Source organism: Phyllobates terribilis, unplaced genomic scaffold, assembly GCF_046119375.1.
Source record: "Phyllobates terribilis strain yellow unplaced genomic scaffold, ASM4611937v1 Scaffold_2__4_contigs__length_985480577, whole genome shotgun sequence".
NCBI lineage: Eukaryota > Metazoa > Chordata > Amphibia > Anura > Dendrobatidae > Phyllobates > Phyllobates terribilis.
The window spans coordinates 381678747-381703392 of NW_027362762.1; the positions used below are offsets into that span (position 1 = coordinate 381678747).

The following is a 24646-nucleotide window of genomic DNA, read 5'->3' on the forward strand; positions in this document are numbered from 1 at the left end:
AAACATAGAAATTCGTATTGATAAATGAAGGAACAAAAGGATGGAATGTTATAGCAGAAGATGGAGTCCCTCAAGTTTAAAGGCCCCATCTATGCTATATAAGTCTGACAGTTATTTTAGGTGAAAACAACAGCTATGAATGTTCCTTCTTGTATCAATAGCGTGTCCTTGCTAAAAAGATAACGTGATTCTCCCTGGCAAGATGTTGCTTCTTGTAGCAATAATGTGTTCTTGCAGAAAGACTAAATGACCTTGCTAACTAGATAAGTCTAATTAAATATTTTAAAGCATACAGAAACTAGCTTTTTTCGCTTGTTCAGCTAAACTGTATAATCGAACCATATATGGCAAATCCGTTTCCTGCCTTTAGGGTGTATATTAGCCCTGTGTTTTGTAATAAAGTTTTTAGAGTATGTTTAGACACAAACATCCTGTCCTGTGTCTTCATTCTCTCCGAGCTCGTAATCCAAAGGATAGAAGACCCAAAATTCAGTGACGACATTAGTAACACGACCAACCTGGTTCATATAAGCATAGTACATGGTCTCTGCTACTCGCTTTCCCTCATCATAACAAGCTCGGGGGCCAATAGGATTCACATGTCCCCAGTAGTCTTCATTTTGAGGGTGTACTTCTGGATCTGATGATTAACATAGGAGGAGATTGAGGAAAAAGCATAAAGTGAATGTAATAAGTAGAATACAGACTATGGGCTTTACAAGGAACCATTATATCAAAACAACAAACAATAAAAAGACCAAAGATTACAACAGCCAACATTACATCATTTATCACAGTCTGGACTTTTTATCTTTTGCTCTGCAGCTTGACACCTGAGATAATGGTGGTAAAGATAATGAGACGCAGGAACAATGTTGAAAGAGATTTCAAGTGTAAACCTCTTTAGCAATATTCTAAAATACACAAATGTAATGTCACAATTACCTCCATAGACCTCTGAAGTAGATGCCAGTAGTAGCCGAGCTCCAACACGCTTCGCTAATCCTGAAAAGACATGAATAAACTCCATGAAATTGCCGGTATATATAGATAGATTGGCCTCATCCTCTGATTCACTGAAAACAATCTGCGCTAAAGCCGTATTTAGACGGAGAGAATTCTGCTCAAATCGAGCACGAATAGATAAAACAAGTTCAATGGCCTGTGGAAATCAGCCTTTTACAGAACAAGAACACCAATGTAAACTGCGTGAGGAAGAACGATTGTTCATGTGCACACTATATGGGGACAGAACGATCACATTGTTAGCGCACAACCCCCATTTAGATCACAGATATGAACCCTCTCGGATTACTATTTTGTGAATATTTTTTGCGGCATTACTCAATGAACAAGAGTTTTGCAATATATAAAATACATTTATTTAATTTATTTTAATTATACATTATGTTATATAATATATATTTTACATACACATACTTTTTATCTGTATGTTTTTGCTCAAATCATTGGACTTTGGGTCAGGCTACTCCCTCACATGAGAGACACCTGTTTTTCATGCATCTTTGTCCTATTTTTATTCTTATCAATAAAATATCTATTTTATAAAGGTATTCCTACTGTCACATGGTCCTTTCCAACCTCCTGCAATAGGATATTTGGAAGGCTATTCTTTTATCTCTATTTGTTTCAGTGACGTGGCTTTCTTGGTAACCAAACTATTGATGGATTCAAAGTAAACTTGCCAGATTACAGACAACATTCAGTGTTATTCACTGTTTTAGGTAACTCTAATCCCTAAATATTCCCGCAGCAGCCTACACCACTCCCATGTGTCTCACTGTCTAAATATATTTTTGCCTGAAATTCACTTACTATAATTTATAATTGTAATTTGCACGCGATCAAGAACGATATTAAGGTGATTAAAACTATGGATGAGTGAATCCCTGTGTAACAGACAGCTGTCCAGCCAACACCTGAAGTGAATGGAGCGGAGGGCAAGCATGCGAATCGGCAGGTGTTGGCCAGGTTTTATTTCCTGCACTGTACACAATCGCAACCAACAAGTACCAGTGCTACTGTCACAGCCAACAAAGTAATTCGGTTCTGGGTAAAAGCAAAAATCCCAACAGGGCAACAATATCACGTGATCAGTAAGGTGAAGAGTCTTTTTGGTCAATAGAAGAGTCAAGAAGGATGATAAACAGAGAACCAAAACACAAGAATCCAAGGAGAAGGAATTTGTTAAGAAACTTGATGCCGCTCACGCTCATGCCATGAAACTTAAGGAAGAACGTGACTTCTTGCTTCCTCAAAGAGAAAAAGGTAGTTGTGGAAGCATGGGAACATTAGACAAAAAGCTGGTCAAGGTCGAGGAAAGAAGATTTAGGAGAGAATTATAGGCAGAGAAGTGAAGAAAAACAGAAACTGAGCAAGTTCGGCAGTCAACAGCATCGGCTGAACTTTGCTGTAGTAGTAGCAACTGCAGAGACAACGGCGACAACATAAATATACATGAATCTATTACAGTAAAAGGTAATTGAAAAATACCACCATCTCAGGACAAAGGTAATCAGTATCACTATTAGTTGAAGCATGATAATCATAATAGAATTCTAAAACACACAAGGTGTTAGTCTCCAGAACCATTACACTCTCCAAATCAGCTAAGGTAATCTAGAGGTGTTAAGGATCCAAACTGAGCTATTATAAAGTTGGCAACACATGCAAATATAATCCAGACCTAACATATAAGAAAAAAAACGCTGTGAATATAGATAAAGTATAATCATTTTTATGCCATATACCCTTAAAAGGATATCATGGAAATGTTTATAAGTATATTGAAGGATTTACATCAGTGATGTCAAACTCAAACACAGGGCCAAAATAAAAAAAACTTGGAGAATGTTGCCGGCCAACCAGTACAGTATAATGGGCCCCACAGTCTTCCATGCGGTATAATGACGCCACATAGGGGTGGTGGTTCTGGTGTAGAGGGACAAATATAAAATCACCCTGCAAGCCAGATTTGGCCCACAGGCCAGAGTTTGACACGTATGATTTACATAAACACAGAAGAATACAATTTGAGATCAAATAAATAAGAGGACCAAGTCCAAATAAGCCCAGTTGGGGTAGTGATGTGTAGTGTGACAAAAACATGACGGAGGACAAGATCCCGGAAACCTCCTCCAGATAATCTCGAAAGATGATTCAGAGTGAAGAAAAAAGGTGAGGACATCTAGAGATTGCAGTAAAAGTGGTTGAAGTCCTTTCTTTTTGTTCACTCTGAATCATCTTTTGAGATTATCTGGAGGAGGTTTCCAGGATCTTGTCCTCCGTCATGTTTTTATCACACAACACGTCACTACCCCAACTGGGCTTATTTGGACTTGGTCCTCTTATTTATTGTATTCTTCTGTGTTTATGTAAATCATACGTGTCAAACTCAGGCCTGTGGGCCAAATCTGGCTTGCAGGGTGACTATACATGGCCCGTGACACCAGAACCACCACCCCTGTGGGGCCCATTATACTGTATGGATGATTGTGTGGGGCCCATTATACTGTATACTGGCTGGCCTGCAACTTTCTCCAAGTATTTTTTATTTTGGCCCTCTGTTTGAGTTTGACATCGCTGATGTAAATCATTCAATATACTTATAAACATTAGACTGATATCCTTTTAAGGGTATATGGTATAAAAATGATTATACATTATCTATATTGGCATAAGTATTTTCCTATATTTAGGTCCAGATTATATTTGCATGGGTTGCTAACTTTATAATACATCAGTTTGGATCCTTAATACCTATATTATCTTAGCTAATTTGGAGAGTGTAATTGGAATTGGTTCTGGAGATGGTAACACTCACCTCATGTGTTTTAGAATTCTATTGTGATTGTCATGCTTCATCTAATAGGGATACTGATTACCATTGTCCTGAGATAGTGATATTTTTCAATTATCTATAATTGCCTTCTTCAATTACCTTTACTGTAATATTTATGCATTTAGGGACTCAAATATTTTGCCTTGTGTTCTTGCAAGCACATTTTTATTCTAACCATTGCTTACAATCTTTTTTTCTGGTTACTTGCATAGAAATATAACACATCTTGTAACATATTGAGATCTGATGGTCTTTTGGATAAATCTGGTATTGCGCCATCTTTTCATACAAAAATATACAAAACAATGCAATGTGTATACTTGATTAAAGTTGCGCATCCGTACGCTCCACTTCTGGGTGCGATGCACAAGATCAGACTGTTCGCTGTACTGGGCATGCGCGGTACGCGCCTCTAACAAGATGCACCATATAAATTGCTGCCATTTACCTCACGCGCATGCATGAATGTCAATAAGTGACTGGAACGTAAATTTGTCAATGTGCACATGTGCGGTAGCACATTTCCTTTTGATATGTGAATATGTTGCGGTCCGGAGCATGCGCAATTGTATCCCCAATATGGTTGCTTTCGGTAAAGTCGAACAGCCATTTATCTTTCTTTGATGGTCTGTTCATTTAAACAAATTCATTCAGCTGATACAGACCCGTGAGGAAGCCACAGTTTGTTTGGCGACACGCGTTGGGCATCTCTGCCCTGCAGCTCTCTTCCAGCCATTTTCTAATCGAGGATCTTGCTATATCATGGCATTCAAAGGTTTGTGATATTTTCCTTTTGACACAATTATGTGTCTTGCAATTATCTCCAACAGCTCTGTTAGTTCTTTTGTGGCACTTATTTGATGCTTTCTGTGCATGTCATTTTTATCATCGCTTTACTAATAGGCAGAGTAGGTATTATTTTAGTTCATCTATTACTTTGACAAGTTTAGGCGGGCAATTTATTTCTGTTGGTACTTTTGTCAACATATACTATCCACAATTTGTATGGATAGTCTATATTTAATCATACTATGTTCTAAATGTTTACACCTTGACCATCGAGTCTTTTATATATTTCTAGGCATAGATTGTTGACAACACCTGAAAATTTCCTCAGTGCTGTACTGTTCTACTACTATCAATTTTTTAGACTCTTTATGGTTGGCGGTTTGAGATGCATGGGCTATTTAGGCTTATTTAAGGTTAACACAGTTTTCATGTAATTTTTGACTAAGTGTTTTTAATTGTTTGCTGTATGGTTCAATGACATATTTTATAATTTTGGTGATCCCTGTATCCATAGCATGTTTCTTTCTGGTTTCTGGTAAATTGGCAATTCATCACATGCTGCAGGCTGATCCCGAGTACTAGGTGGTGCCCTCTTTAAAATGTGTTTCACATGTTTGTTAAATTGTGGCCGGTGTCAACAGGTCCAAATATAAAGTTATAAAGTTGCCTGGAATCAACTGGATAAAACAAAGGTTTTCGGCTTGAATGGAGTTTCAACTGAGCTAGGACCACTTAAAAAGGAGTGTCTAGTTGAATTTTACACCAACCAGCTGGCACAATGCCATCCAAGAGATGATTACAAGGAATTGTTAACACTGGCACTCCTGTTCCTTGGTTCACCGGCAAACCCAGACATACACATCAACACTCCAGTCGCCTACCATCATGCTTGATGGATGGCCAAAGTGATATTCAGAGCGTATATCTTCATGATTCGTCACCAATTTCATTTAACTTTGACAGAGTTAAAAAGTCTCCGTCAATTTTGCACTTTTACTGCCTGCTTATACTTGAAGGCTTGGTACCGCTGTCAGATCCCAGCCACATCTCCGTGAAATGACTTGACATTACTCCAAGAACTTGTAGCATACAAAGGAATCAACCAACCTGTTGCTGAGGCAGCAATAAAAACTTTCCACAGACACCTGTGGTACCTCAGTGAGATTATGGTGGGTCTGGCTTTTTCTAACAGTTAGGTTCTAACTGCAGAAAAGTTTGAGATGGTTCTGGCGGTATAGCTATTGGGCTTAATTATGATTATTAATGAGTTGGGGTCGCCACTGGCGTAGGATGTTAGGGTGCCAACCTCCACGTAGGTAGGGATTAAGTTAGTTAGGGACAAAAAGAGGGATATTGCCCATTGGTCCTTTTTCCTTCTTTCCTCCTGTTTGTATGTGCTCAGGTCCTTTATGTCTCGCACTACCAAAAGGAACTGGCTACTCAATTATTATTGGGTTATGTGTTTAATAGATTTTCCCCTTCTTACTCTTTCATCTCATGTTCTTGTGGTGATCTAAATTTCTCAAATGAAAAACATTAAAATACCAGTGACTATCACCTCTCTTCATTTAATGGATTTATTGTCTAATCAGAGGTATTGCTTCTGCTAGTATTTGTCCCTTTCGGTCAAGCATAAAAACAAGATCAATGTAATTTTTGACTCTGTACATGCTGAGAAAGGGCATGTGGAGCTCCTTTATAGAGTTTACATAAGGGTTCCACAAGATGCCCCGCATAGGCTACGGGGGAATGCATATGTCCGCAGGGACTGCCTATCTCCCTGGCAATAGGGGTTGTTCTAGAGCTATGGACCTGAGAGCTTTTGTTTGGACCCATTGCCGCACACCTGGGTGTGACAAGCACTCTTTGGAGCGCATTCCATTTATCTTCCCTTTCTCTTTCCCAGGTCTATTTAAACTGGGGATATGTGGTATAGGGTTAGAAATTAAGCGAGTCCTGTCCCTGGCCCTTGGTGTATGTGTACAATTTAAGTATCATAACCATGAAAGAGGGTTATTTATTTTGGGAAGACTCTAACACTACAAATTGCTGCTTTATGGGTAAATAAATATGTTACCTTTATATTTTCTCCTATCCAACAAGCATCTTTCAACATATCTTTTACACTGACCCTTATCTAGTTAGTATTAAAATAAGATGGTGACTGAAGTGTACCATTAGATGCTGTTTGTTGCATGACCATTATTGTATGTGAGCAGGACCTTTCTGGGTAAATTTTCCTGCTTTGAGTATAGGTGGGGTAACCATTTATACATGTGAAAGGTCATGTGAACACCTGATGTTATTGGGTGTGATAACTGGAGAAAAGGAGTGTATGAGTGGATCACTCTTTTATTGTGTATATGTTAGTCTGTGAGCACTTGCACCTTATTTTATAAGTCTTTGATTAAAAGTTAAATTTTAATTGATACACAGCTATTTCAGTGAGATGGTTCTGGCTCTGCAGAAGGAAGGTAACGATGTCTGCTCAACTCGCGTGCAGCCTGCCGAAGACCTTGTGTCACACAAAAAGCTTCATCACTCCATGTCGTCCAACACAAAAAAAACAGTTTGTTGCACTGGAAATAAACCAAGATTTTCTTCATCAAGATCCTTGTCTATGGCATGACTAATGCAAGTTACATTTATGCATCCTCAAGTCGCTGGATTGAAAATCATGAATGATGCTGCTGAAAGCTACATTGCCAGGGGCGTACATAGGAATCATGGGGCCCCATAACAGAAGCTCTGATTGGGCCCCCCCCCCCCAAAAAAAATTAAAATAATTGTCGGGGTCAACAAAGATCAGATCTCACAACTTTCCATCCTTTACATAGTAATTTTCCTCCTGCTCGAGTCCTAGATCTCTTTCATTGCCCCATAAAGTGTGATGCCAATAAAAGGGCCCCCCAAACACAGTATGATACCCCCATGGTGAATTCCTCCACATGCGCAGCATAATGACCCTACTGTACCCCACCTCAACTTCCAGGGAAAAGTATGCTGACCCTAACACAGTATGATCCCCCAACTACAGCTAAAGATGATGGTACATAATAAGGGAGGGTGTTAAACATAATAAAAGAGGAAACTATATAACTAAGGATGGCGCAATACATAATAAGTGAGTACACTATATACTAAGGGACTGTGCTATACATAATAAGGCTACATTCCTGCATCTGTGTGCAGTGTCGGTGTGCTGCCCTGTTTTACCGACGCATTGAGCATGTCCTATTCTAATCCTCAATATCGGATCAGAACAGGACATTCTCTGACCCTCACAGATCTCATTCTCAGAGCCGTGATTTTCATGGATGTGTGAATGGATCTATAAAACTGTACGAGTCCGTGGACCATCCGATAAAAAAATCTGGCAGCACACGGACATTTCACACAAATGTGAGAATGCAGCCTAAAGCCCCCATCTCACATAGCGAGATCGCAAGCGAGATCGCTGCTGTGTCACGGTTTTGGTGACGCAACAACGACCTCACCAGCGATGTCGCTATGTGTGACACTTTGCAACAATCAGGCCCCTCCTGTGAGGTCGCTGATCGCTGCAATGTGTCCTGGACCATTTTTTGGTCGTTGCTCTCCCGCTGGCCAGCACACATCGCTGTGTGTGACCAGCGGGACCAACGATCAGGCTGGTAACCATGATAAACGTCGGGTTACTAGGGGCACACGCATCCCAGAGCCACCATATTGCTCTGTCCCAGCGCCTCCATATTGCTCTGTCCCAGCGCCTCCATATTGCTCTGTCCCTGCGCCACCATATTGCTCTGTCCCTGCGCCACCATATTGCTCTGTCCCTGCGCCTCCATATTGCTCTGTCCCAGCGCCTCCATATTGCTCTGTTCCAGCGCCTCCATATTGCTCTGTCCCAGCGCCTCCATATTGCTCTGTCCCAGCGCCTCCATATTGCACTGTCCCAGCGCCTCCATATTGCACTGTCCCAGCGCCTCCATATTGCTCTGTCCCTGCGCCACCATATTGCTCTGTCCCTGCGCCACCATATTGCTCTGTCCCAGCGCCTCCATATTGCTCTGTCCCAGCGCCTCCATATTGCTCTGTCCCAGCGCCTCCATATTGCTCTGTCCCAGCACCTCCCCTCCCCAGTGTTTCAGTAAAAAAAAAAAAAAATACTTACCTCAGCAGCTCAGCTCGCTCCCCTGCAGCATTCTCCTGGTTGCCGGCAGCTTTCTTCCTGACCCAGGCGCGCGCTGGATGATGACGTCATAAAGCTGCGCGCGCCTGGGTCAGGAAGGAAGCAGAGGACGATCCCTGCAACTCCGCTGCTATTCTACTCCTGACAGCAGCGGAGCTGCAGGGATCGCTCCCTGCGCGCAGCGTGCAGGGAGCAGCTGCACCTTGCGGGCCCCTTGGTGCAGCTCCATGGTGGGGACCCAGCACAGCTGCACCGGCGGCGGTATGTCCGCCCCTGGACTGCTATGGGGCCCTCTCGGCTCACGGGCCCCATAGCAGTCGCATGGTCTGCCGCCATTGGCGGTACGCCACTGTCCATTGCACTCATGAGCGCATTCAATTCATCACTGAGCACTCAAGAAGACTAGAAATAGTTTACTATCCAGTGTGTGGAAAAGCATCACCATGACATGACTATCCTGAAGCAAATAAAGGGTGTTTCATTAAAAAAAAAAAAAAAAAAAAGTGAAACTACTGTAAAGTTGTACATTTATTTTGCTGCAAGACATTACAAATAATTGCAACATTGTTTACTGGTAACTCAATCATCACAAAACTAACAATGTTATGAAATTTTGTGTATGTTACAATCACACCAAAATGGAATTATACCCAGGGGTGAGACCTAAAAATTGGCACAAAAATTTCCTGGTGCCTCTACTCAGCTACTTGCATTTCTCCACATTGCAAGGACATTTTTATTGAATAGACAAAGCATTTCAAAAGCACAGTTCCCGTTTCAAAAGGGAACCCGTCAAGTAGAAAATGCCGTCCGATCTGGAGATTTTTATAGAAATGTAGCGGAGCCAATTGATATATACTATAAAAAAATATATTTTCCTTACTTTTTATAACTTAATATATTGCTCTGAATCCCTGTTCTTTCTATGCATAGAAGTCCAGTGAAAGGCTCAATTAGAGCCTGCCCTAGAGCGGTGCAGACAGATAGTGGACATTCAGTAAGTAGGACCATCCCCACTGGACTCCTAAACCTCTGCTCTTTCTATGCTTAGAGCAATATATTAAGAGTTATACTGAATCATTACCCACAAAATCACATAATCCGCTCTTCTCCTATTGATGCAATACTGCCTGTTGATCATACAACTTTCTAAAAATTATGTATTTCATTTAGACATGGAAAAAAACGCCCCAACATTCTGGACAGCAGTTACATAAATGTGCATGCTATATAGCAACTCACCCAACATGTTCAGGGTTCCTATTGTGTTGGTTTTTAAAGTCTTGATTGGATTATACATGTAATTAGGAGGAGAAGCAGGAGAGGCTAAATGGTAAATTTGGTCCACTGTGAAGAAAAAGAAAAACCACCACCACATGTAATAGTGAACTTTAATTGCAATTTATTTCTAAAATGACTTATTCCTGAAAAATTTACAATTATTACCTATCCAATTAATATCAGTTTCAATTGTTCCTCATGTAACTGAAGGGAATGTGTCAGTAGATTTTTGCCATCCATTTAATCTGACAGCAGCATAATGTAGAGGCAGAGATCCCAATTCCAATGATGTGTCACTTACTGGGCTAATGCTGGTTGTTTCAATAGTAAAAAAAAATAAAAAATTCAACGGTTTATCAGCTGGAGATCATTACTAGATGACTAGGCGTCTCACGCCACGTGGTTCATTTGCGCTGTGTAATCCAACCACTGGTTGGCAGCTTTCTGCCTATGCACAATGTACACAAAAGCTGCCAATCAATGGTGTGGGTGGAGTCATATAGACTCAGCATTCAGGCAACTGCTAGACCGGCAGCAAAGAAAAAAAGATAGCGATTTTATCAAAACTACACCAAGCAGACCACTAAGTGACATCATTGGAATCAGGATCTCTGCTCCTACATCATGCTGCACTACGAAAACATAGCAAACACCTGCTGAAAGACTCCCTTTAATAATTCTCAAATTGATTTTCCACAGAATATTTGCCCTGGAACCTGAACGTGGTCTCTAATGAAGCAGTTTTGTGTGATAAAACGCAAGGATATCCCAAATCAAGGCGTGGGCTGAGGCAGTGCAACAGTACAGACCCCCGAGCTGCATCTTCTACCAACATCAAATGTTGTAATATTTAAAACTCAGATGACATATGGAGGTGGGCTTAGTGTAATAGAAGTTGAAAGGGTTATGCCATTTAGATCTGTTTAGGGACCCAATTCATCAACATTCACAATATGTAGTACAAAATTATTGTATTAAGAAACTGTTATAAAGAAATGCTTCTGCACATACCCTATGTGTAAGGAATCTGCAGCCAGTAAAAAACTCCAGGGGCCGATTCATAACAGTTTGTACCAAAACGCTACAATAAAAATGTTGCAAGATTTTTCACAACTCAAAAAACGCACTAAAAGGTCATGCCTCTTGGCATTTTTCAGCCGTTTCCCCCAACAGCTGGATGGGGCGAGGCCAAGCGCCACTGAAGTGACTTAAAGGGGTACTCCGGAGATAAATAAAATAAATAAGTTGTACTGTCCCTGCCCTCTATAAAGATGAGATGCCCTGTGCACTTCTGTTATCATTAGAGCACTTGTAATTCAGTGTGACAGCAGCTGCTCCCCTCTGGGACAATACATCACAGCAGTGTGAAGCTCTCCGCTGTAAGAAACAGCCAGTCCGAGAAGAAGGAGCATGTCAAGGGAGTGGCCTGCTCTTGGCTTTTAATAGCAACAGATGTTGTGGGCGATATGCCCTTTTCCAAGATGGCGCCAGTATACCTGGTCTTCTAGTGCACAGATGCGGAAGTCCTTACCTCCTGTTCTGACATGCGTGGTATTAACTACAGGAACGCCGAGATTTTGGCGCTATATGCAAATGCAAGTTGGGGTGAGCCATGTTTCCCTATTTGTATACACAGCTGCTGCATATGATCAATTATGTATTGATATGAGTGTTATGGCTATAAGCCTGTTTACATTGTTTTTTGCACTAAGTCATTTTACACTGATTATGCACCATCATGTCTTGTAATATTATTTATCTGAAAGATTATGTATATTATGCACTTTTCATGTAATTGCTGCTGATTACTATTGTAATTAGATCGCCTTAAACTCTCTGCACTTGCACCTTACCTATGCTTGAGAAAGGGCCACAATTTTGGACCGAAACGTTGCCATATGGCTATTAAACATGTATGTATGTATGTATGTATGTATGTACCCTCACATATACAGGGTGGTCCAAAAGTAGGTGGCCAGAAAATAACATTTATTTTGATTTATATATAAAATTATATTTACTAACACAAGCATAACATTGACAATTAAATTTTATTCTGAACAATAATACAAAAGCCCTTAAATATTTATCAACGCAGGTGCGGAAACTGTTTTCCATTACAATTTGCACAGCTTTGAAGTCGCCTCTTACGCTTCAACAAACTTTTTTGCACAAGTCTCTTTGGGTATTAATTTTTTTAAATGAATCTCTTATGTAATTTTTCAAATCACTGACGCTTTTTGGTTTTCGACTATAAACTTTGTCCTTGAGTACTCCTCAAAAGAAAAAATCCATTGGGGTCAAGTCCGGTGAAAGTGCCGGCCAATCAAGTGGGCCTCTTCTGCCAATCCATTTATTAGGAAATGTTTCATCAAGATACTCGCGGACCACTCTTGAATAATGTGGAGGGGCCCCATCTTGTAGGAAATAAAGGTCATTTGAATTAGGCTGTTGCTGTAACTGGGGAACAACTTGATTCATAAGAATTTCGAGATGCTTACCTCCTGTGACTGTTCCATAACCTACATAACCTTATGTCCACCTACTTTTGGACATGTATGTATGTATGTATGTATGTATATATATATATACACACACTCACACACAAACTAGGTGGCGCTCATAGCAATCTTTACATGACAACCACAGGGGTCTGCTGCGTGATGGGGTCACCGATGGGCGGGGTAAGTGACGCGCTTCCGGCGCTGTTAAATGCTGCTGTCAGAGATTGACAGTGGCATTTAACTGGTTAACAGCCGTGGCTGGATTACGATTCCACCCGCGGCTGTTGCGGGCACATGTCCGCTGTATAAATCAGCTGGCATGTGCCCAGTTCAGTGCGGACTCAGCGCCAGAGCCCCTGCTGAACCGAGCTTTCCAACGTGGTGCGTACTATTACTGACCACGTTGGAAAGGGGTTAAAATAACGTTTCACTGATTAAAGCACCCTGTCACGAGGTTTCTGCTGCATAATCTGAGTGCAGCATAAATGTAGAGGCAGAGAACCTGATTCCAGCAATGTGTCAAGCCACTTACTGATCTGCTTGCTGCAGTTTTGCTAAAAGAAATCAAAACAAACACACACACACACACACACACACACGTGACACCCCAGGGGTCTGGTTGCCACAGTAATAGAGATATTATGTCTGAGAGCAAGTGGGAGGTTTCTCTGGTCAGGATCCCTAAACATGCAACACGGCCCACCCAGACCTGGGAGGGGAGGAATCTGCCCTTATAAACTGGGTCTGGGGCGGGATTAGAGCAGACAGAGTCAGAGTCAGAGTGGAGCTGCAGACAGTTCCAGACACAGGGAAAGCAAGATCAGGAGCTCTGTAGGAGCAGTAGCAGAAGTCCAGGGGCTGGAGCTGAGCAGAGTTCGCCCTGGACGAAGACACTAAAACCGGACACAGGAGTCCGAGGCTGTGGGGACTGATATACACCCAGCAGCAGAAACCAGCCGGCAGGGGATTCCAGGTCCTCTGGCCATAGAAGCCCGGAGGCTCAGTCACAAAGAAGGGACCAGCGCCGCCATCCAGGAGCGGAGGCTAACAGAAGGCCCCAAGTCACCAGCCATACGGGTGAGCACCACACGGTATACTCAGGGACGTGGGCTACTTGTAACCGCTGACAGCAAGGTAGCCAGGAAGAGTGCAGATAAACGGGGAGGCCTACAACTCCACCTGGCCAGGGGAACTCCTGCTTGCTCGCAGACTGACCAGGCCCTTATACTAGCCAGTACTCCCGGGAGGGTCTGCCTTGTACCATCAGTAAAGACCCTGAACTGCACCTCACGTCTCTGTGGTTCCTTGCCGCTCCTGCACCATTAGCACTGGGACCCTCACACCATCACTCCCATCATCTTCCACATTAGCTGCCCTGAGGCAATACTTCTCCCGTGGGGAGTCATCCCATACTCAGCTGCGCAAACAGCATCAGCCTCAGCGGTCTGCAGCGCAGCGGCGGTCCCCACTGACCGCAATCCACGGGTGGCGTAGTCGGACACTTATTACCATACAAATAGACTGCCACTGGTTTGACCACCCTGGGCACGGACCGGGTCACCGCCACGGAGAACTACAACTCCCAGCAATCCGGCTCCGGGTATTCCCCCTGCACAGCAGCACCGCACAGGCCCAGGGGGCGCGTCAACTTTGGCGTAGTCGGCAGGATTTCGTGCCCGCAACCACCGGGTACTGCGTGCCTGAAAAAGACTTTTGAACTTACCTGTGGTGAAGTTTCCCGCCGTCCGGAGTCGTTTCCCGCCATCCGGAGCCGATTCCCGCCATCAGACGCCATCTTGGACCGTTTCCCGCCGTCTTCTGCCTTCTTCCCGCCATCCGCAGCTGCTTCCCGCCTTCGGACGCCATCTTCGGGACGCTGCACGGGAAGAAGAGGGGCGTGGACGCCGAAAGCGCGCGAGATCCGAAGCTCCGCCCCACGCTCTGACGCTGCGCAAGGTCCTGGAAGGGAGGAAGAGCGACGCTGACGTCATCGGAGCGCGACGCCAGGTCCTCAACCCCGACGATCGACTGCGGAGCCGCGGCCTACGGAAGAAGAGCATCGCAAGGTAGGCCACGGTCCACTAGGGGGGAGGAGGATGCCGGATACCGAGGGGAGCTCCACTGCCACAGCCACCGCCAGCGCAACCGCTGCAACAGTCATGCCATTCACCATGCCCTATATCCCGGGGGCAGCCTGGCTACCCCAGTACTCAGGGGAGTCACATACCCTAAATGACTTTAGAGAAAGACTGGATAGCCTCTTCCAGGTGTACCCCCTCACAGAAGAGCAAAAAGTGAGCATCCTGGTGGCCCAATTAATCGGGGCAGCCCAAAGGGAGGTAAAGTCCTGGCCACCTGGGAGGAAGAGGACTGTCAGAGACATACTAACCCGGCTGAAAGACACATTTGACACCCGCACCTCAGCCGAAATAAAGCTCAGATTTTACGGGTGTAAACAGCGAGCACATGAGAGCATAAGAGACTATGCTTTAAACTTACAAGAGGCCCTGAGAGCCATTAAGCAGGCAGACCCTGACAGCGTGGGAAATGAAAATAAGCTGTTGACTGAACAATTTATTGCGGGTCTACTGTGCAATGCCCACCGAACCCAGTTGCGGGCAATGGCCTTACAGGACCCTGACCTGGACTTTGCACAGTTCAAGGACAGAGCCATCCGGGTGCTCCGAGAACCGGCACCAGGTGGCGCTGTGACCCACAGGCGCCCTGCTATCACTTACCACCAGGAGACGGCGCCCTTGTCTGCAGGGCCTGTGGGAGCTGATGCGCAGGCTTTAAACAGTGACCCGGCTACAGACCTGCACCATCAGGTCCAAGAGCTGACTAAGAGCGTTGCCGCGCTAACCAGAACTGTGCAGTCTTTACAGGTCTCTTCTCCAGGAAAGATCCAGCTGGCATCCGGACCGGAGGACGTCCCGTGGCGCCGACTGAGGAGGACCCCACCGGCCAGAGGAAGACCCAGCGACAGATACGAGGACGGACGACCCATCTGCCGCCGCTGCAATCAACCCGGACATGTGGCAAGGTACTGTCATGTAAACGGGCACAACCTGGGGTAGAGGGCCAACCCCCAGGCATAAGACCATCAGGCCCATCAAACTGGCGTGATAAATACGTAGGGGGACGTCCAATCTTGCCTGTGGTACTGGATGGCATTCCTATGAGTGCACTACTAGACACCGGGTCACAGGTCACCACCATCCCGTACGTGCTCTTCAAGCAGTACTGGAATGACTCGGACATAACCCGCTACCCAGATGACGACCTGAGTATCATCGCCAGCAATGGTCAGCCCGTGCCGCAGGTGGGATTCAAAGAGGTGACCATTAAGATCGGTAAAGTCGAACTGGCGGCACAAGGACTGATTATAGTGGACATAGACCGTCATGAGAGTCACCCTAGAATAACCTTGGGAACTAATGTGATTGAAAATTGTCTTGCAGAGGTGATTCTCATTTTACAGCAGGTTGCCAAGAACGCCAGTTCCGGCCAGCAGCGTGTGCTCCAAAAAGAGATCCGGGCACTGATGAAGCGGCAACAGGTGGAACTATCTGGTGGTGAGATAGGTAGCGTGAGAATGTGTGACCCGTTCCCTATTGCCATGCCCCCAAAAAGTGAGATGATGATTTGGTGCCGGGCAGCTATTGGTCTAAGAGGTAGAGACTACCAAGCAATGGTAGAACCCGTCTACTCAGACAGTAGGCCCACCATTTTGACAGCACGGGGGGTGGTCTATGTACGCCATGGGAGGGTGCCCGTTCGCATCATAAATATCGGGGAGAGAGAAGTACACCTGCCCCGGTATGCCACGCTAGCCAAATTGTTCACCATAAACCAGAATTCTGTACAGGCCGTGGAACCCTTGCCTCCATCTCAACCAGAGGAAGGTAACGGCTCTAAGAAACCAATGGAGGACTGGTGTCAGCAACTGCATTTGGGTACTGACTCCACTCCCTCACACCAGAAACAGGGAGTCTATCGGGTGGTTCGAGAGTACAAGAGAGTGTTTAGTAAACACCCGCTAGACTTCGGGCGAGTAAAGGGGGTAGAACACCACATCCCCACGGGAGACCATCCTCCCATAAAGGAGAGATACCGACCCGTACCCCCTGCACACTATCAACACGCCAAGGGGATGCTTAGAGACATGAAGGAGGCTGGGGTAATCAGGGACAGCTGTAGCCCCTGGGCAGCTCCACTAGTCTTAGTAAAAAAGAAAGACAACACTATGAGAATGTGTGTAGACTACAGGAAGGTCAACCGTATCACACACAAAGATGCGTACCCATTACCAAGGATAGAAGAGTCCTTAGCTGCATTAAAATCTGCTAACTTCTTCTCTACTTTGGATCTCACTAGCGGGTACTGGCAGGTTCCTGTAGCAGAGGCGGACCGGGAGAAGACCGCATTCACCACCCCGATGGGTCTCAGTGAATTTAACTGCATGCCGTTCGGGCTCTGCAACGCACCAGGAACCTTCCAACGGTTGATGGAATGCTGTCTGGGACACCGGAACTTCGAGACGGTCCTGTTATACCTGGACGATGTCATCGTCTATTCCAAGACCTACGAGGACCACCTGAAACACCTGGCAGAAGTGTTCGAAGCTCTGGCAAACTACGGCCTAAAGGTGAAACCCTCCAAGTGTCACCTCCTGAAACCAAAGGTGCAATACCTGGGACACGTGGTGAGTGCTGACGGAGTGGCTCCCGACCCTGATAAGATCACCGTAATTAAGGACTGGCCAAGACCCTCCAGCATAAAGGAAGTGCGGCAGTTCCTCGGGTTGGTAGGCTACTACCGAAGATTCATTCCCGGTTTCACCAAAATGGCAGCCCCTTTGCAGGACCTCATGATAGGTCAATCTCGGAAAGCCAAAAACCAGAAGCCGCCCTTCAGGTGGGAAAAGCTGGAAGAGGAGTCCTTTTGCCAGCTGAAGATGGCCCTCACGGGGGATGAAATCCTGGCATATCCCGACTACAGCCAGCCCTTTATCCTCCACACGGACGCAAGCAACATCGGGCTAGGAGCCGTACTGTCCCAGATCCAGCAGGGGAAAGAACGGGTAATCGCTTACGCCAGCCGAAAGCTACGGCCCACGGAGAGGAACCCTGAGAATTATAGCTCATTCAAGTTGGAGTTCCTGGCAGTAGTGTGGGCAGTGACCGAACGTTTCAAGCATTACCTTGCCTCCTCCAAATTCACCGTGTACACGGATAACAACCCGTTGACACACCTGGACACTGCAAGGCTCGGTGCCCTGGAACAGAGATGGATGGCCCGCCTGTCCAACTTTGAATTCACCATCAAATACCGGGCAGGACGCTCAAATGCCAACGCGGATGCCCTGTCTAGAATGCCGAACTTACCGGACGTAGGGGAAGATCCAGAAGATCTGGAAGAAGTTGAGCTCCCTGCGTTCCACCGTCATGGGATTACCCTGTATTCCCACTGTGTGAAGGACAGGCGCTCCGTGACGTTCAATCCCTTGCCCCACTACAACTGGGCGGAGATGCAAGACAGTGATCCCGCAGTCCATTTGGTGAAGGAAATGCTGACCCAGGCCGATGCCCGTCTTGACCCAGATGCTCCGGAGGAGACCAAGCAACTGTGGAAGGAGAAAAGTAAGCTGTTCCTCTACAGGGAGAAGCTGTGCCAGAGAATGGTTAACTCTCGAACACATGAGTTGACCTGGCAGGTATTGGTCCCAAGACGAGACGCGGCTATGATTCTGGAGGCATACCACAACGGAGCGGGGCATTTCGGATGGAAGAAGCTGGAGTTCTTGTTGCGTGAACGGTTCTACTGGGTAGGCATGAGAGGAGCCATCGAGAGGTGGTGCAGAGACTGTGGCCCGTGCCACCTGAGAAGAAAGGACCGTGCTAGCCAGAAGACTCCCTTGCAGCCCATCATCACCAGACAGCCACTGGAACTGGTAGCCCTGGACCATGTGAAACTGGCTCCAAGCAGATCTGGGTATGTCTACGCCCTCACAATCGTAGATCATTACTCCCGGTTCCTGGTGGTGGTCCCGGTCAAGGACTTAACGGCTCAAACAGCAGCTAGAGCCTTCCAGCAGCACTTCTGCCGTCCACACGGGTACCCGGACCAAGTGCTGACAGACCAAGGACCAGCCTTCGAAGCGGAGGTCTTCCAGGAGTTCTGCAACCTGTATGGCTGCAAGAAGATAGGGCGTTGTTCTTATCACCCTCAAACCAATGGACTCTGCGAGAAGATGAACCAGGTGGTGATAGATCTGCTAAAAACACTGCCCCTGGAAGAACACAGTCTGTGGCCTGAGAAACTGCCCGATCTGGTGGACCTGTATAACCACATCCCTGTAGGTTCCACCAACTGTACCCCGGCTTACCTAATGAGAGCAAGACCTGGTAAGCTGCCTATTGACCAGGATATGGGAGTCCTGACGCCTGAGGACACCTCGCCAGAGGCAGACTGGGATACAGAACGGCAGCAGCAGTATCGGAAAGTACAGGAGAGCGTCAAGCGAAGTCTGTCTCAAGCTAGAGAAAGGCAAGAGAAGGCTTATAACCAGTATGCTCCCGCTGTTCCCCTGGTACCTGGAGAGCAGGTCTTGAAGAGGAAGAGGCGGCTCCACAAGTTGGACGACCAGTGGGAGAAGGACCCGTACACCGTACTGCCATCAAGCCATGAGAACCCAAAAATCTGCGTAATCAGTAAGGATGGAGGAGAAACCACAGCCATTGTCTCCAGAGACCACCTGAAGAAGTGTCCCGAGCAGCTGCAAAGCCCTGAAGAAGATCAAGAAAACCCTCAACCCGCAGAGGAAAGGGAAGAAATTATCAGTACCGTACTCGGAGACTTCCCCCGGTCTTGGACACAAGTAAACGGCGCTGTCGTAGTACCCGTCCTCACCTTTCTCCAGCCAGCCCCGCAAGTGCCTACAGAGGAACTGGTAGAGCTGGAAGAGCAGCCGGCCTAAGGGGCAGAAGAGTCCACACCAGCAGTACAGGAGGATCAACCCTCTGCTAGTAGTGAGCCTGCTGTGCCCCTAGTGAGCCAAAGAGTGCGCAGAAAGCTGCCCAGCTTGCCCATAACACCTCCTACACCCTGTAGTGCAGAACCAGTTAGTGAGCTCCGTAGGTCCACTAGGGTCACTAGAGGTCAGATGCCCGCTCGCTGGAGAATCTAAACCAGTGCACTGTAAAGTTGACTGTTTATTGAAAAATGTTTATGGTTTTTGTTTGTTGCCTGTTATTAATTATGTTTCTCAGTTACCCTGCAGATTTATTTGGACTAACAGGTTATGGACACTGGATAACCGGAACAGTTTTGTAGATAGGTGCACCTTTGTGCCTCTTGTGAAGACGGCCGCGGAAGAGAAAACCTGTCTGGTGTGGCCTACTTGCGGCCCAAAGTAGCTAGCTCTACCCTTGCAGTCACGCCCAAGGACAACGCAAGGGGTTTGCTTTGGACAGGTCCCCTATTCTGTGCCAAGACTTCGCCTTGTTGGGTGACATGGACACCCCCTTTGTTTTCATAAACTTCACCTTGGGTGATATGGACACCCGGTCACGGAAACGCCGTGACCTCTACAGACTAAAGTTTCTTGTGAATATGTTATTGTATTATTGTTATACCTTGTATTTATGTTTCTTTAAAAAAAAAATGTGTTTAGTCCCGGAGTACTAAAATTTACTAGGGGGGAATGTGACACCCCAGGGGTCTGGTTGCCACAGTAATAGAGATATTATGTCTGAGAGCAAGTGGGAGGTTTCTCTGGTCAGGATCCCTAAACATGCAACACGGCCCACCCAGACCTGGGAGGGGAGGAATCTGCCCTTATAAACTGGGTCTGGGGCGGGATTAGAGCAGACAGAGTCAGAGTCAGAGTGGAGCTGCAGACAGTTCCAGACACAGGGAAAGCAAGATCAGGAGCTCTGTAGGAGCAGTAGCAGAAGTCCAGGGGCTGGAGCAGAGCAGAGTTCGCCCTGGACGAAGACACTAAAACCGGACACAGGAGTCCGAGGCTGTGGGGACTGATATACACCCAGCAGCAGAAACCAGCCGGCAGGGGATTCCAGGTCCTCTGGCCATAGAAGCCCGGAGGCTCAGTCACAAAGAAGGGACCAGCGCCGCCATCCAGGAGCGGAGGCTAACAGAAGGCCCCAAGTCACCAGCCATACGGGTGAGCACCACACGGTATACTCAGGGACGTGGGCTACTTGTAACCGCTGACAGCAAGGTAGCCAGGAAGAGTGCAGATAAACGGGGAGGCCTACAACTCCACCTGGCCAGGGGAACTCCTGCTTGCTCGCAGACTGACCAGGCCCTTATACTAGCCAGTACTCCCGGGAGGGTCTGCCTTGTACCATCAGTAAAGACCCTGAACTGCACCTCACGTCTCTGTGGTTCCTTGCCGCTCCTGCACCATTAGCACTGGGACCCTCACACCATCACTCCCATCATCTTCCACATTAGCTGCCCAGAGGCAATACTTCTCCCGTGGGGAGTCATCCCATACTCAGCTGCGCAAACAACATCAGCCTCAGCGGTCTGCAGCGCAGCGGCGGTCCCCACTGACCGCAATCCACGGGTGGCGTAGTCGGACACTTATTACCATACAAGTAGACTGCCACTGGTTTGACCACCCTGGGCACGGACCGGGTCACCGCCACGGAGAACTACAACCCCCAGCGATCCGGCTCCGGGTATTCCCCCTGCACAGCAGCACCGCACAGGCCCAGGGGGCGCGTCACACACACACACACACACACACACACACACACACACATACACACAGTTTGAAACAGCAAGTCAGTTAAGGACTAGCAAGCCTTCTTCCAGGTAGTGCTCAATATTGATTAGCTCTGTATAACTCCGCTCACAGCACTGATTGGCAGCAATACAGAAAGCTGTCAGTGGCATGGACCGTGTTATACAGAGCTCAGCATTTAAAAAAAAAAAAATATATTGGTGGATCTGCAGGAGCTAAAACCCCAATTTTATCAAAACTACAGCAAACTGCCCAGCAAGTTAAACATTGCTGGAAACAAAGTCTCTGCCTCTACATCATGTTGGGGTGGCATAAGCTGGTGACAGATTTCCTATAACTGCAGAGAATATTTCCACTGCTCCACAGCTCAGCGGTGGATGTGTTTTACACCCCTACTGCCGATGCTTGGCATTTGCAATAGATGTAGTCGAAATACTAACTAGAAAAATTAGGAATATTGGTCATCTACTTTTGGCCATATAGGGTCTACCTTCAGTAAACCTATTACAAAATACTTTTGACTGTAGCACTTAATTTTTAAGGCTGGTCCTTCAGATGGATGGAAAAAATAAAAAAATTCTTCATGATCAATAAAAAGACTGAAGAAGCTGGAATCCCCCAGAAAAGAATGAAGTGTTTACCTTCAATGTAAAGTGGTTCCACAACATCGTGATTAATGAGCTCAAAGTTCTCATGGCCAATCCAGTGCTCCACATTTCTTTTCCTACCAGTAAAAAAGTTGTCTACTACTGTAACCTCATGGCCATCCATCATAAGCTTGTCTGTGAGATGAGACCCAACAAAACCAGCACCTCCTGTTATCTGCAAACACAATTTGACAAATATGATTTCAATGAACAAAAAAAAAAATTATTTACTTTGAGTGACAATATTATATTATCTAGCTGCTTGTTTGATCTCAGTCCACAGCTCCTGTGCGTTATGGTAGTTGTCCCCCAAACCAGAGGCATATCTAGGGGAAGGTAGCCAGGGCATGTGCCCCAAGCACAGCTGGCAAGGGGGCACAGTCGGGCAGCCTAATGCGGTGGTCTAATCTTACACGGTAGCCGCACAGAACATGCAACCCGCTGGCTCCCAGTGAACAATTGAAGTTCTCACCGCTGGGTCAGAGCGATGCCAGCAGCGCGACCAGACCATGTGATCATGCTGCTAGCGTCATTCACCGGTGCTGACAAATGTGAAGGACATTGGTGGAAAATGCTCCACAGCAGTTGAGCTGAATACACCGAAGATTAAATGTAACGAGGGGCTGGGGTATATTTACTGTGTGGGAGGGGGGTATACTATGTGTGTTGGGGATATTTACTGCATGTGGGGTGGCATATTTACTACATGTCGGGGGGTATATTTACTGTGTGGGAGGGGGGTATACTATGTGAGTTGGGGATATTTACTGCATGTGGGGTGGCATATTTACTACATGTCAGGGGGTATATTTACTGTGTGGAGGGCATTTACTGCGTGTAGGGGGTATATACTGTTTGGGAATGATTTAGTGTAATGGAGCTGGGGAAGATTTACTGTGTGGAGGGGGAAATTTAGTGCAACGAGGCTAGGGGAGATTTACTGTGTGTAGGACATTTAGTATAACGGGGTGGGGATGATTTGAGGACACAAGTTTAGGGAGCAAGGATGGGACCGCTGCAGACATAATATGAGTGGCGGGAGACATTTGAAGACACAATATGAGGAGCAAGGGGTGAAATGGGGGGCATGTATGCGGGAGGGGGGGATCGGTGCAAACACAGTATGGTGAGTGGGGGGGATAAGTGCGGACACAGTATGGGGAGTCGGGGAGATGTGCGGGGAGGCCGTATGGAAAAAGAGATGGTAAATGTATGAGATGGGAAGGGGAAATGTGTGAGGGAATAGTGCGAGGAGACAGTATGGGGTGAGAAAAATGTGAGTGGGCACTCAATAAAGACTGAATAGTGTGTATGTGGAGGGGTAGCATGGGGGGACATTGTAAGGGCACAGCCAGGAGGGCACAGTATACCAAGGAGAGGGAGTGTGATGAGTGGGCACAGTATAGAGACTGTCCTATACAGGGGACAGTGAGAGGACAGTGTGAAGAGGGGGCCCAGTATGGAGAGGAGAGGGCAGTGTGGGGAGCATGTACCATAAGAGACACAGTGTGTGGGTCATATTTTGTGCAGAGAATATAGTGAGGGGCAATTATTTATTCAGGGGTCAGCATAGGACAGATATTTTTATTCAGGAGCTATATAATAAGGGCATTGTGTATGTGCTGCAGAAGACCTGAGAAGATGGAAGGCTGCAGAGACGAGCTGTGGATGAGAAAAGTCACCATGGCGTCTCGACAAAATTAAGAAGAAAAGGAAGAGGATGACTCCAGAGACGTCATCTATTAAGTACCTGGATGTAAAAGCTTTTTGTGACACCACGGCCACGTCCCCCATTTGATGCTCTCATTTTTTGGAACTGGTTTTTCTAAACAGTACTAGTAAAGAGATGGCAGAAGAATAGATTTATTTGCAACACTACGAGAAAGCACACAGTGGTCCTGAAAAATTATTTCTATGGCCTATAAATGGCAACGAGCTGGCTAATGGCAATTATGTATTTCCCAGACTACTAGAAAACACACACACACACAGACTTCAAAAAATTATTTCTTTGGCCTTTGAATGGTGAGATGGCTGATGCCAATTGTTTATTTCAAGACTACTAGAAAACACAGAGACTGAAAAAGGTACAGTACTCTCACAGACGGTAGGGGGGGGGGGGCTTAAAGGCACAGTACACACAGTGGCTAGTTTGCAGAGTGCACAGTCAGAATCTGTCCATCACTCCAGCTGCTTCCTATCCCTACACTAATGAGAGCATAATTGCGACACTCGTAATGAGGCCATTATACAGGCCGGGTCACGTGCTGCGCTGGCCAATCACAGCCATGCCAATACTTTCAACAAGCTTTATTAGACTGGCGAATCCGAACAGGAAACTGGACGTACAGTAAAATGTCAGTGTTTGGGGCTCGGTACGGACCCCGAGCTTTACCATTCACGTTCACTCATCCCAAATTGCCAGGTCACTTTTACTGTAAAGTGAATATCGTAATAAACTCCAAAACAATTGTGGAATTGCACTTTTTTTTGCAATTTCAACGCATTTGGAATTTTTTTCCCAGTGCATTACCTCATAACGTGACACTGGTCACATTTAAAAAATGAGGCCAGGTCATTAACATACAAAGTGGCTCCGTCCTTAAGGGGTTAATCTAG

The 24646-nt window shown here is 46.1% G+C and overlaps 1 protein-coding gene across 1 annotated transcript in view; it reads right to left on the bottom strand.

Annotated features, from left to right (window-relative positions):
* The window catches only part of LOC141245935 (UDP-glucuronic acid decarboxylase 1-like), a 31087-nt gene extending 8549 nt beyond the window's left edge, over positions 1 to 22538 (bottom strand). Inside the window, exons 1-5 of the mRNA XM_073669101.1 lie at positions 22500 to 22538; positions 22022 to 22202; positions 10065 to 10169; positions 946 to 1005; positions 519 to 640 (exon numbers count right to left, since the gene is read on the bottom strand). Coding sequence (XP_073525202.1) covers positions 519 to 640; positions 946 to 1005; positions 10065 to 10169; positions 22022 to 22202; positions 22500 to 22538 — 507 coding nt within the window. The remainder of the gene's footprint in view (positions 1 to 518; positions 641 to 945; positions 1006 to 10064; positions 10170 to 22021; positions 22203 to 22499) is intronic.
* Positions 22539 to 24646: the final 2108 nt, after the last annotated feature.